At 41.7% G+C, this 14480-nt stretch overlaps 1 protein-coding gene across 2 annotated transcripts in view; it reads left to right on the forward strand.

Annotated features, from left to right (window-relative positions):
- The window catches only part of daam2 (dishevelled associated activator of morphogenesis 2), a 95971-nt gene that overhangs the window by 46578 nt on the left and 34913 nt on the right, over nt 1-14480 (forward strand). For both annotated transcript variants that reach the window (XM_062396660.1, XM_062396661.1), the window contains exons 4-5: nt 9659-9733; nt 13405-13499. In XM_062396660.1, coding sequence (XP_062252644.1) covers nt 9659-9733; nt 13405-13499 — 170 coding nt within the window. The remainder of the gene's footprint in view (nt 1-9658; nt 9734-13404; nt 13500-14480) is intronic.

Consider the following 14480-nt stretch of genomic DNA (forward strand, 5'->3'; position numbering starts at 1 on the left):
TGTGTGTGTGTGTGTGTGTGTGTGTGTGTGTGTGTGTGTGTGTGTGTGTGTGTGTGTGTGTGTGTGTGTGTGTGTGTGTGTGTGTGTGTGTGTGTGTGTGTGTGTGTGTGTGTGTGTGTGTGTGTGTGTGTGTGTGTGTGTGTGTGTGTGTGTGTGTGTGTGTGTGTGTGTGTGTGTGTGTGTGTGTGTGTGTGTGCACCTGCATGTGTAAAAGTTTGTACTTGTACTCAGGCCACTATTGTGTTACTGAGCATTCCTGTTGTTTAGAGGGATGTCAAGGCGAGGATGGAAGCTGGAGCACAACAACAGTTTGCAATGAAATGGAATACGGGTAAAATATAATAGAAGAGGGACATATAGTCTTTCTTTTAACACACTATGATAACCATTGGCCTTGCAATGTGCTATTGCCCTTGAATACATTACTTTGTATCATAGGGGACTGAATTGTTGGCAGAATCCTTATTTGCACATGTGAACCCACACGAGAGCCTCTAGTTCAATAATACTCAAATATCACTTATTGAATAACTCACTTAAGCAACCACAGGCATTGTTATGAGGAATCTTCGTGCTGTCGTGAAAGGAAGCGGAAAAACAGAGTTTTGACTGTGGCTTGGGCAAATGGGATCCAAACTGGGTTGCAGTGTGCACATAAGCCAGGTTCAAAGGTAGGATAGAAATGTGTTGTTCCCCCCCATCTCTTAGTCAGAAGTAATTTCCTGTAAGACTATGGTGAAAAAAACAGACGTGTGCCCATCCAAGGAAATGTAGAGCAAAACTGGGGTAAATGTGCACAGCGGAAAGTCGAAGGAAAAAAAAAAAAAACTCTTTATTCATGGATACATGTCACAGAGAATGAGGGAAATGACAACTGGTGTGCAATATCGGATAATAATCAGCATTTTTGTGTGTGAATATGGAGATAAAAAGGCCTGAATAATGTCCTCACATGCAAATACCCACACAGACATGACATGATAGACTTAGGAAAGACCTGCAGGTTATTCAGACAAATCAACAGTACTTGCACTGTGTTCCCTAGAATTACAGCATGAGAGTGATTGGAATGGAGAGCCGAGGACAGCAGAATTTCCCTTTAGCCGTTCCTGTCGGCAACAAACACTGGTCCCCTTGTTTCCTCCAGCCAAGCGACTGCTCCAGTTGTTAGGGTTAGATAACACTTGGAGGGTGACACAGAACGCACGACAAAGAGACAAACTAAGTTTCTGTTCACCTACAAAACACATTTACCGCTAAATTGTTGCCAATGGCCAATCTGTTTCCGTCCAGTGAAAACTGCATATTATAAATACAATTTTTTACGTGTTCACCTCAAGTGAAGACTAAATGCTTCTTTCTAGCCAGAGAAAGTTCTCTTACTTCTTGGGCTAATAAAAAAACTTAAACCGCACTACTTTTTGGCATTTCATACACAGTTTTTGGACATGCAACCAAAAATGGGTTATATGAGTCTAGAAACCAATTTAACCATTAAACTTAGAAACACACACACACACACACACACACACACACACACACACACACACACACACAAACACAACGTTGTATTCTTAGTTTTTGTGGCTAACATAGCAATCACATGCTACATACAGAGAGACAGAGAAGCCTTTTTATTGAATTGGAGTTGGGGTTTTGGCCATCTAATGAATAAAACATCATCTAAACTAAGTTTTTACAAGTGGTTTGATCTTTTTAAAGTTCTGAGATGAACATCTCCGGGGTCTTTAGACTTTCATCTCTAGCAACTTGCTAATTTTGTCGCTTCTGGACACAGGCATTTATACAGGCTTCTGGACACAGGCATTTTAACAGGCCTTGTTTGCTGAAAAACTTGTCCTGCTGCTACTTGGAACAAGGTTGATGAGATGTCACACAGAATCACACATTAAGTAACATTAGTGTTTCACAGGGACCAAAACAATAAGCTGCAATACGCCTAAAAGCCCCATAGACTAGCTAACTGCTTATTCAAAAACTCTTAATAAATGTATAACTTCAAGATACATTTTCGACATAACATGGAATCCTATAAATCATTAGGCCTCTTACAAACCTATTCATTCTACGATTCATTCGATATATGTAGCACTTAAAGAACAATTTTTGGCAATATCACCAAATGTCTTATACTCCGAATTTTCTTGCAGGTATACACATAAGACTCATGAATCCTGAAAAATTATTTACTGCCCTTCCTAGTGAAATTGTCAATGCAATGCAATTAAGACAAAACTATATCATCACCTATGGCTCGCCAAGTTTGAGCCTTGTTATTGGCACATTTCTTCCGAGCAGCATCTGAATTTCAGCTGTTCTCTCACTCTGACAGCAGCTTCAGGGACTTTAACAGAGATTAAGATTAAGATGCATTTATTAGTCCCAAACACATGCACAGACTTGCAAAGGCACACTCATGCAGGTAGGGAAATTTTATCTCAGCTTTTGACCCATCTGTTGCAGGACAAACAGAGCAGTGAGCGACCATGTACGGTGTTCGGGGAGCAGATGTTGGGGGAGTAAGGTGCCTTGCTCAGGGGCACTAGACAGGGTAGGGAGACTCTTGGATTTTTGGACAAATCAATCCAGGTTTGTCTTTTTGTTGTCTCTCCGTGGAGTCGAAACCAGAGACGAACCAGAGACCTTCTCTGCCCATAGTCCAAGTTTCTGCCACTAGACCACCGCCTGTCACTGTCATTGTCCAGAGTCATCCTCTGTTATAACATCTGACAGTGTCAACATCCCCTAAGGTCTGCTGTAATTTGCTACTGTCTTATATCTCACTGCCTGTCCTCTTGACCACTTCACGCACGTGTGAACTTTACTTTGAAAAAGTCTTTACTGTCGAACATACTATCATGTGGGTTCAACCATTCTCTCTTTAGAACAGAGAATTGGCCTGCCCTAACTACATACCCTTGACAGATGTACTGTTAACATTTCCTAGTTGTTTTTTTCTGACAATGCTGACGTTTTTTTCTGATTTCTGAGAGCAGGAGTGAAGGTCCATAGAGGGAAATTTTTGTTGCTCTTCAATTCAAAATCGCAGCCTCACATGGATATTTTAGACATGTTGATTATTAACATTTTCAAGTTTCACATTTCTTAACCTCCTCATGACCAGGTGATATTTTCCAGTAAGTGATTTCAGCTTGGTTTGACCTTCAATGTCTTTAGAACATTTACGTTTTACATCCCTTATGAGTTTGCGCTCCGACATCAACTTGTGTTTTTGTTTAAATAAAGCTGTTTGTTTAGTTTATTGGACACTTTTAGGGTGTTCGGCCAATATCAGTCAGCAGAGCTGTAAAATGATTCGAGTTAGTCATGGTACACAGAGGCCATATTCACTCTTAACATCTTGTGGAGGCCTTCAGACTAAACATAACCCAACTGATCTCAGCCACCCAGTCAGAATGTGTGTGTTAGTTTGCGTGTGTGTGTGCATGTGTGTTTGTGAAGGAGAGAGTGTGGTCTGCATTTATGACAAGGGTGAGATGGTTATATACAGTATATGTGCAGCATACAACTTCAACAGAGATGGATGACTTAAATGTTTTACTCACATTCCTACCTGCAAGTGTGTTTGTGTGTGTGTGTGGTGTGTGTTTTTGTGTGTGTGTGTGTGTCTACTTGTTTTTGCTAGCGTGACTCTTATCCAGCAGCCTCCAGGTAGAGAACACGATGTAACATCTAATAACTTCTGATAATCGTTCAGTGCCGGGAGCCAAACAGGGTCTCCTGACTCATATTTGTAGCGCTCCACTGACCACAGGCACACACAAAGAGAGAGAGACACACACACATACACTGTTTTCAGCCCCTGATCACAAAACACGATTCTTCACCAGCATCTAATCACTGAAAAAAATAGCACAGATCTGTTTTCTACTGTACTAAATGTAGCTTAAATAGGATTATACTATTTAGTGCAGTATTTGTTGTTTGGCTGTCCAAAATCATTCAATGTTATTCTCATATGCTTCAATGGGAATGCCATCGCTTAACACAAGCTAGCTGAAGTCGTTCTCCCCTCCCAAAGAAGCCAAAGCACATTTCTTCAATTATCAGCCACATGTGCTTTATCCCCATCACCTAAACTAATGTGACCCAGAGCAAAGATTTCAGCTTGAGCGCGTGCTATAACTTGTGTAATGTTAGCTACATGTCAGAGATGGCGAGCGTTACATAATCTTCCAGAATTCAATATCCTGTCCATTTCCTGCCTCTCTAGGTGAGACTCTATATCCCGGCTTCCGTAGATAAATATTCCCTGCAGAGGGATTGGCCCTTTGGAATGTTGGACAATCCCCCTCGTTGCACAGACGGGAATATTTGTGGTGACAGCTGGAGCAGAGAATATGAGGAAAATATTGACTTAAATGACAGTTAATGCATCCCAATGGCTTGCTGTAACAAAGTCCTGCAGCAGTTTCTAGATGGCCCGTGTACGTTGTCTTAGAAAGGAGCTACCATATGAATAATTTGTACATGGCATATTTAACATAATTTACTTTTGTTATAAATAAATATTTGTTTCACTGGAGAATCCAATGGGTTCCATTTCTGCCTCAATATTTGACTCTGGTACATTCGATATTGCCAAAGAGATGATTGCATTTTAAACTAGTATTATTCTCAGTCTCTGTGTTAGCATATTTAGTTCTGCAGTACTCCAAGTTCTCCAAGATGCCTGGAACAAAAGTTAAGTGATTAATAACAAAAATCCATGGCATTATTTTTTAAAGCAACCTAACTTTACTTTTAGTGCCTTAAACTCTTTGCGTATAAAGGCATCCCTCTGGAATAGTTAGCAGAATTAGGGCTGCATATAATGGTTTATACCACTTCTCCTTTGAGGTTTGCAGGGGTATCTAGAGCCAATCCCAGCTGACATTGGGAGAGAGGCAGGTGGACCCTGGACAGATTGCAAGCATATAGCAGGGCCAACATAAAGAGACAAACAACGTTTTTCACAGTCAGACAATTCAGTGTCTCCTATTAACCTTCCTTGCATGTTTTTTGGACTGTGGGAGTAGGCAGGAGAACCTGAAAAACCTATGTATGTTTTTGTTTTGGTCTACAAATTAATATCTGTGTTGTATTTTAGAAGTGACTACACAACATTCAGGTCTTTTTTGTAGTTTCTTGCCAAGGACAAATTATTTTTGCAGGGCTTTTTTCCCCCTTTAAATGCAGGCTTTTGCAGTTCTCTCTTTTTGTCCATGAAGTGCTCTTTGAATATAGGGTATTTCACTCTGTATTGTGCTGCTTGCCTTTACTTTCATGATTTTGGACGGCTCATGAAAGTCCCCACATTGCAGCCAGGGTCCCCCCGGGCCTCTCTGAGCACATGGGAACAGAGTGTTTGAAGCCTGATGAGAACTCCCATTGCCAGAGAAACTGGAGACCTTGTGGAAACATTTCGCTGATCGCCAATGTATAGATCAGAAGCCTGTCTGGGACCCAGAGTGGTTGAAAAGCTTTCGGAGGATGGATGAGAACAAGTTTGGCTGCCAAAGTACAGAGACTGGAAGACGTGAAGGTGAAAATGTGCTGATGTGCAGAAGATGTAGCCTGACGTTGTCAGACTCACAATTCTAGTCAGAATGTGAGTCTGAGACCACTCCATTGGGCTCTCATTATGGGGCGTGTTTCAACTGACCAGGAAGTAAAATTCCTCTTCGCTCAATTGGATAGACCTACAACCAATCAGAGCAACGTAGTATGTGACGTATGCTAAGCAACGCATTGTGAGTTATTTACTTACCCGGGTTCACACCGGACGCTTCAGCGCAGCGCCAAGCCTTAAATAACAGCTGGCTCCCATCCACTCCCATGTTAAAACTTTGTGCCGGTCACACCGGAGGCTGAAGCACCGCAAGGCAGCCTTGGCGCAGCGCGGTGCTTCAGCCTCCGGTGTGACCGGCACAAAGCCGTGCAGCGATCTACTGGATCAACGGGTGATATTATTAGCGCTGCCCGGAGGTTCAGCGTCGCTTCAGTGTCCGTTGTGAACAGCCAAGTGCCGGGGCGATAGGGATTAGTGTGTTGCTTTGGCGTCGCCTCCACGTTCTCTGTTCCTCTTTCAAAATGAATGCGCTGTCAATGTCTTCTAAAACAGACTCAATGGCAGCATCTACACATCTCAGCTCGCCAGCGGCAGGCATGTGTGTTGAAAACGAATTCAACCCAAGGGCACTTTGATGACGTGGTTGATTACGTTACCGTTGATCATCTGTCAATCATCGTATAAAGCCTGTCCTGACAATCTGATTGGCCCGGTCGGGGCATCATTTTTTCCCAATGGAGCGGATCCAGGCTGAACTGCCCGACCAAAAATGTTGTGGGCGGGGCTAAGTTCGTCTGGCATCCAGGCTACAGAAGATGCTTACATGGATGTAAATGGGGGTTACAACAAAGCCCATGATGGTGTTAGAAGGAGTGTGGAGTCGTCAGCCAGTGAAATACCATAATTTTTTGGACTATTTCATATACTCCTACACATCATCCATCCATCCTCTATACCCCTTATCCCTTTGAGGGTGTCTAGGAAAGCTGGAGCCAATCCCTGCTGACATCAAGTGGGTGTTTGGTTAATTGGAGGATGCCGGAGTACCCGGAGAAAACCTATGGGGAGAACATGAATGAGAACAAGGAGAAGCTTGAGGCAAAATTCAAAACCAGGAACCTTCTTGCTGTGACATTGCTACCCAATGCACCACAATGCAGACATGTTGCTCATTATTAAGAGTGTAAGTGAGTTTTAGAGTTAAACAAGTGAAAACGTCAGGCACTTCCAAATATCTAACATGCAACTACTGGAGGATTTCGTGTTTCTTTCCCCTGTTGTTCCTAAAGTGATGACTTAAAATGTATTCTCTGTGTGTAGGACTCCTAAAGTGTCTGACCTCAGTTATCGTCTCAGTGCAAACATTTGAGGAAGTTTAAAATATTTTAGGCGGCTTGTTACAAGACAACAGAGGTGCGGAAATATGTAATTCCATCTGCTCTTTCAACAGGTGCCCCCGCCAAATCTAAGCGTCTGCCAAATACACAGGGACGTATTCTTGAAGTGTGTATTTTCGTCCGGTATTTGAGTCTTCACAGAAACAATATATATCCCTCAACAGATGCTTGTAACAAGAGGAGCACCTTAAGCAAATATAGCTGATACACTCTTGGGGATTCCTGTCCTCCTGTAAATCATATTTAATGTCACCAGACACAATGAATGTACGGTGTAGTGAAAGTGTGTAATTGCTGTAATAGAGTGATGGGCTTGACCTTAAACTGTCGCGGTGGAGCACGCGACGGGGATGTTTTCACCCAGAAAACCAAAAGCAGAAGATCTCTCTGAACATGAGTGTTCAGCACTTTCATTCAAATGTGTGCACAACAGCACAAACTCCACATCCAACGTTGTCTGGTGTTTGCACTTTTGTTTTAATCCAGGTTCCACTCTATGGAAACTGGCGTCTTATCATAAGATTTTAATACCAGTCATCAAATGTGATTAACTCCCAGAAGGGTCTGATCATGCAAGCAGTGCACAAGAACAAACTTAGCATCACTGCAGCTCCTGGAATTTCCATTTAAAGGGTAAATATGCAGGAAATGTGCCTAGGACCCCCAAAACAAACCTTACATTGTCGGGATTTTTTCATTTGCCCCAAAACGAGACGATAATTACAGTAGTTTGCTTTTTTTGGGTGCTCGTGAAACTGCCAGAGTAAATGTTGCATTGGACTCGACATGTTTTTGAGGGTGTGTCGGCAGCTGTAATTTGGCTGAAGGGCCGGAGAGCGAGTTAAGTTGTTAATCTCAGCGTCAGGATCTGTCTGGCATTGTGTCCTGAGTGTGTCAGCAGCATGGTGGAAAACACAAGCTGAGTGGTACAGTGAGCCCTATTGTTTTTGTTTCAGTTGAGCGATTTAGCTTTCAGCTCAAATTCTGGCACAGAATGCTGCGGATCAGAAACGCTGGTCAAGAGCCGCAATCCACATACACCAACCCAGCCATATACATTAATGCGTTGCTGTTTCTGCTGCTCAGTTTAGCTCTTGAAGTTTATTTTGGTTACCGGAGCAAATATAAGGATTTTATGTCCTGGCACAATAAAAAAGTTCACCTGTTTGAATCAACGCAAAATGTTATTTGCTTTTGTCTGTCATGCCAAAATGCAAATATTTAATTATCGTTTTAGACATGTAGGCGTTTGTTGGCACAAAGTATAGATTTCCATATAAAGAGGGTACACAAAAGGACATGATGGGCTCTTGCTGCAACATGGATGCCCTTTAAGCCCCCTGCCTACTGTAGTTTACTGACAAACTCAAGAATAATCTATTGGTGGAACGGCATAATAAGTAACTTATACACTCTTACGATTTTTGAAAAGGGATCTGAACGTATGTAATATGGCTTTCACACTCAATACATGACAGAGCAGAAGAAAACAAAGTCTTTTCAACCCTGAATACAGCCAAGATCCTGAATTCCCACTGAGTGTATTGAAGAAAAGGCCTTTTAAGAAAAATACACTTAAATCATTGGTATAGGATTACTCTTGTATATTACAAAACCAGTTTAACACGAATGTGGCATATTCATTCATTTCAAACACTTGCTGACACACACACAGAGCAACCAGTACGCTCCACCAGCACTCCAAGCTAAACAAGACCAGATGTCAACGAGGAACGTGGTCTCAATATTCCCCTGTGCCTTGGTTTGCTCATGGCATCACGCTTCCTTGGATTCTTCTGGACGAACTATATCTCTGACGGGCTATTTGAAAATGATTGTTGAGTGCACTTTGTTCCTCAAGGCAGATCTTCCCTTTCCATCTTTTTCTATCTTTGTGCAATACAAGACAAGTGAGCAGTGTTACGGGCTGCACTGGCCGATCCATTTAGGCTTCATGTGGATATTGAGGTATGGAGTTAGAGTAGAAAGCAGAAAGTAAAATAGTATGAAATTAAAGTAGCTCCCTTGCAGAAGTGCCACTGCAACCCAAAGAGGCTGCATGGTTCATCACAGTCATCCCGTATGTTGGATGTAATGAACACAATGGTGTTCAGAATGGAAAGTGTTGGCCACCTGAACAGCACACGTCTAGTTTGCCCATGTTCCTGGTGCACAAGAAGTAGTTTGGGGCTGATGTTGCATCTTATAGAAAAGTAACTGGGTTACATGAATATGAAACATGAATATCTCATCAAATTCCATTTAAATCCATCATTCTGTCCTTTTACATACATTTTCATGGAATAAAATCCCAGTAAGGTTCTACAGGAAAGGTCAGGGCATCATCATAATCATTAGGAATAGACTGATTCCTGACCTCTAACACACTGTCTGTCAAAAGCATTCAAAAACGGACTTATTCAGAATATGGTCAGAGGTCAGAACATTGGTGTCCATTTAATGTATCCAATGACAGCTTCTTTTCCCTGTGAGAAAAAGGATCAGTCAAAGTTTTGATGGTGGGATTGGAAAGGAATCCTTCATACTTGGGTATCAATCTAAGTTCTATTCAAAGGGCAACAGAGAAATGTTGACCAGTGTGGATGCGTGTAAAAGCTGATTTAATGTTGCTGGGTTTGATTCAGTCTGTCTTTGTGTCCACTCACAGGAGCAAGAGGACCCCAACAAGCTGGCGACCAGCTGGCCCGACTACTACATTGATCGCATCAACTCCATGGCTGCTGTAAGTCTAACTCACTGTCTGAATGTCTGTCTCCCTCTGTTTGAAGAGAGCGTGTTTAACTTTACTTCAGGCTTCTGACTTGCACTTCTGAGAGGTCAATGTTCACTCAGCCATTCTTTCTCAGATTTCTCTCTTGGCTCGCTTTTTATCATCTCCCCACTGACTCCTGGTCATAAGTGCATGACCACATTCCTTTGCTGTGACCCCAGCATTCACACATACTGTGATGACAAACAGGCTATTTAGACACTCAGCAGTCGAGTCAGTGGGAATGACTGTCAAAGACACGGAGCGGAGCAAGGATGACCAGATTCAATATTTCTGGCCTTCGTTGCTGCCAATATACACAACACGATACCACTTAAAAAACTGTCGTCTTCCATGATCTCAGTTATACTGTATATAGTTACTGCTGTTGTGTAAGATTATCTTATTTGGCCATTGACTGATCCGTGCATATGGCCTCTGACCCTGATATATAGACCACCTTAAACTTAGGGCCAAAATGTAATTGCAACTAATATCTGTTTATTGCTATTTTGTTTGCTGTTCTGGCAAACATGCCTTGACCAACAACCTACAGTGAAAATTGCTATTTTAACAGCTGTTTTGGTTCATGGGACAAGAAGGAGTTACCTCTGAACAGAGCACCGCTACCGGAGCTCTGTAGAAAGTATTTTTCTGCCATTTTCTTAAAGCCTAGACTGCATATACACACAAACGCAGACTCACAAAGACATAAACTTTTTTTTGAGTGAACTAAAAGGAAAGCACTGATTTGTAAGTTGCCACGAACTTAAAATCCACAGGGACTGTAGCGGTGCCTCTGTGCTATTAGATGTCAGACACACTGTCAGAGTTATGTTTGAGCATTTCTTTTTCTTTATTTTTGCCATACTACTGTAAAGCAGGTCTTTGCACTGTGCAAATCATCTGTTTATAGTCTGCTATATGGTATTTGTAGAGTTTTTAAATGTTGGCATTGCTTTAAAGCTAGTGTAAAATGTTGCCGGTATAAGATATTTCAATTTTAATCATCTGGTTTAAAACATTGTCAGTATAAGTAATTGCACTAATACTGTAGAGGAGGTAGGGGAACCTTGTTTGAAGAAAAGAAAGTAAAACAAGTTGATTTACACTGGAAACACCTGAAATTAAATCCTTGAAAGAATTGGTTTTTCTTTCAAAAAGACAATTCCGATTTTACGACTGTAACAGATGAAAGAACTTGTTGAAAATATTTTTTGCGGTCCCTATTCCCTTTTGTTGCACAAGTAGGCTCTTGTTCAAGCCCCACTTCAGCAACGTCTCCTTTATTCACCATAACTCCAACCAATTTCCTTGTCTTCCTGGGTCACTTTTTCACCCCCACTTACAGCCCTCCATTTGCTCCACCACTGTGCTCCAGACAGAATCTTGACAAGAGAGCATTTTTCAAATTTGGAGGTGCTCCACTTGTTCATGACTTCATAGCTTGGCTCACAGATACAAGCTCACTCACCAGGGACAGCCCTTCCACAGTAGCCGAGGTTACTGGATGAGCTCATTTTCGCTTTGCCGCCCAGAGAGATTAGTGTACAACCAGCATCTTGGATGTTCATTCATAAAAGCATGTCAGAGCCCTGAGGCTTCTTGTTGGCCACTGAGTGATGAGTGAAATGTCCTTGTGACTCTGACAAGAGTTTCTACAGCCCTGCTGTGTCTAGCTCGTGTGCGGGGCCTCACAACGCCCACCTGGATGGGCTTTTCTTTAGATGGACAGAAAAAGAGATCCAAAACAGTGGCAAGGAGAAAGGCCTGTGATTTATCATTGATGTGAAGAAATGCACAGAAATCAAAATCTCACCTCACAACCCCCAAAATAGGGATTCAAGCTAGCATTTCAAAATGCTAAAACAACCTTGGGGCCATTGATCAGTCAGTTAGGTAGTGGAGAAAACCTGCCTTCGTGTTATTGACACAAGTCAATTTTATGTTCTACATTAAAATAACACTTGCTTTTTTCAACTCATTAGCACCTTGTCAAACTATTTCTTTCACTTGAAAAGCTTTTGAAAACTGAACAGAATGTTCAGTTTTCAAAAGCTATCGCGCAAAAACAGCTCAGGAGGAGAAAAGATATTGGTAATTTTTACCACATTATGATTAAATGTCTTTCAACAGGACAGTTTAATCCACTTGTTTCCAGTCACATCATTACACTCAATTTCAGTTGTTAGTTTTTAGCCACAGGGGAACGACAGGATATTAGTTCGGTTACAGCCAGTACTTTGTTAGCTTAATTAGGTTTTGTGCCTATGTCTGACTTTGCAGGGCAATTTCAGTGAATAAACAATGTTGTTTTGCCTTCATTTATTTTAAACAAATGCTTTTTATACTGGAAGCCTTGGTAACGCACATGGATGAAATTAAGGTTTTGATGAGCTGCACTCATCACTCACTCAGTTAACGACGCACTGACGACTAGCTCGAAGGTGCAGTTCTGGCTCTAGGGGGCTCTTCCCATAATAAGGATTTAGGGAAGTGCCTTCTGCTGGTTTACCAACCAGCTATAATAATATCCTTATGTGCATGTTGGCCACAGGTTAGATTGAGCTTACAAATAACAGATGTAGGAAGGAGTCATTTGGCCAGACTCATTGACATGGTGAACTGGCTCGCAGCACGACCAAATCATTCACTCGCTCCAACACTTGTTGTATCCAACTTCCCATTGACTACAAGCATATTCGTTGAGAGAAACTGGAGCCAGAGCTTTTACTTCTTGGCACAAGGTCCCTGAACCATCTGGAGTTGAGGCTAAGTTGACACGATGGGTGTTTTGACAGCGCTGTTTCTAGATTAAACACTCTCGCTCACTGGACAGACCAGAGCTGCTGTTAGGTAGTCAAACATGGGGTGGCTCCAGTTTGCCATGTGGGTGCAGTATGTCCAAAGCAGTCATACTGAGACTATTTCCACCCTGTTTTTGACCCGTATATCTTCTTTTTTTCAAGGGTTTAAAGGCTGGAAAACAGGGTGACATTTAAGCAAATCAATGGGCTGCCACTGTGACTAGATCTCTCCACTAGTGAACCACTCATTGTTTGAACCTTAGCCCTTGGCAGTGAGCTGACATGGAAAAAAGCCTGGAGAGGCTAAACAGAAGCCCTATGGCCCTGACTAATGGGAGCACAGTAGCTCTTTAATGTTGTTGAGGGAAGCCTTTGAGTGATGTAGAAATGCATTAACACTACACCCCTGGTCTATGTGTATTTTTATTAATCACCCTTTTTGTTGAAAGCGTGATTGGAGCTAATTGTCTTCATGGCTTGTTTTGGCTTGTGTCTATAACTTCAAACAGTTCTTTCAAAGACGTATAAAAGTACAGAGGGAATTCACTTAAATAGTAGATTTGTGGTGCCTGAAACATCAGCCTACGAATGAGGCTCTGATTGTGTGCTGCTAGGTCTAATTGAAAGAAGCACATGTACTTCTAAAGAAGAGGTAGCGTGGTAATGGTGCTGTCATACTGCTGCCAAGCTATGATTAAGGTTGACCTAGTAGAAACAACAAAAAGCTCTGTTAAAAGTGAAAAATACAGAATGCATGCCAATAAGTAATGCATCCAGTAGGGGCTATGGTAAAGCTAAAAGTCAGGAATATGAGTCTATTTTTAAATTTTTTTGCAGATGCAGACCCTGTTTGCTTTCGATGAGGAGGAAATGGAAATGAGGAACAAGGTGGTGGAAGATCTGAAGACAGCCCTTCGGACTCAGCCAATGAGGTGAGTGAATCTACTATTTGACATGTTGAGGAAATTTCACACATATGAAATCCAGCTAATTTTGTAACATGCTACAGGAAAGATATCACTGTCTGTTGTCAGGGAAAAGGTTCCTACATACTTACAACTGAAATACCAGCAATTAAATATATTTTTAGATTATATATTTATATATATCTAGACTCAAGTTTGTCTACCCCTACACAGCAGCTGTTAGGCTCACTCATCACCAATAAGACACATTCAAGGACGTTGGACAGTCCGCTAATACAAACTGCCTCTGTCTCTCCACGTCACGTCAGCAGCTGCTTTGGAGCTGTCAATCCTGCCAGTTGTGTGATGCAGTTGTCTGGACCAAACTAGGGTTGTTGAGTTTTCTCAAGGGGAGCTATTAAGTGACAGGGCTAATATGCAGAAGGACAAAAAAACTCAGGACAGTTTAATTGTCTGGGTCATGTCTGGGTTGTGTATGTTTTAAAACACGCCTGTAACCATAATTGTGTTTGTATCTGTGTACGTATGGGTTATCAAACCACTCATCCTGGAAACAAGGTTGGCCAGAGGCTGCATCTAGAGTTAGCATGGAAGTCATTATAAAAGATGCTTCTTCTGTTCCTTCACAGTTTACCATTTATTATGATAATTGTATATAAAGCTGATCTTTGAATGTATTCTATACAGTGGAGAGTAATCACCTCTTGATGATGTTGCATATGCTTTCATCATGGATGGAAGTGTTATTTAAAATCCAAACGGTTAAATATGGGTATGGAAAAGCTCACACTAATTGCTTTAGCTATATTTAATATTTTATCACTATGCACAAAGCTATGTTATAACAACCCCCTTCACAAACGAGAAATACTGCACTGTGGTTGTATGTCTCTGCCAACTAGTGCAGTTTCAGTCTACATAAATATATTTTCCAGACTCGTATAAGGTTACTGTGACCTGTACCTGAGACCAATGAGATCCTGTTGG

Source organism: Platichthys flesus, chromosome 10 (assembly GCF_949316205.1).
Source record: "Platichthys flesus chromosome 10, fPlaFle2.1, whole genome shotgun sequence".
Taxonomy (NCBI): Eukaryota; Metazoa; Chordata; class Actinopteri; order Pleuronectiformes; family Pleuronectidae; genus Platichthys; species Platichthys flesus.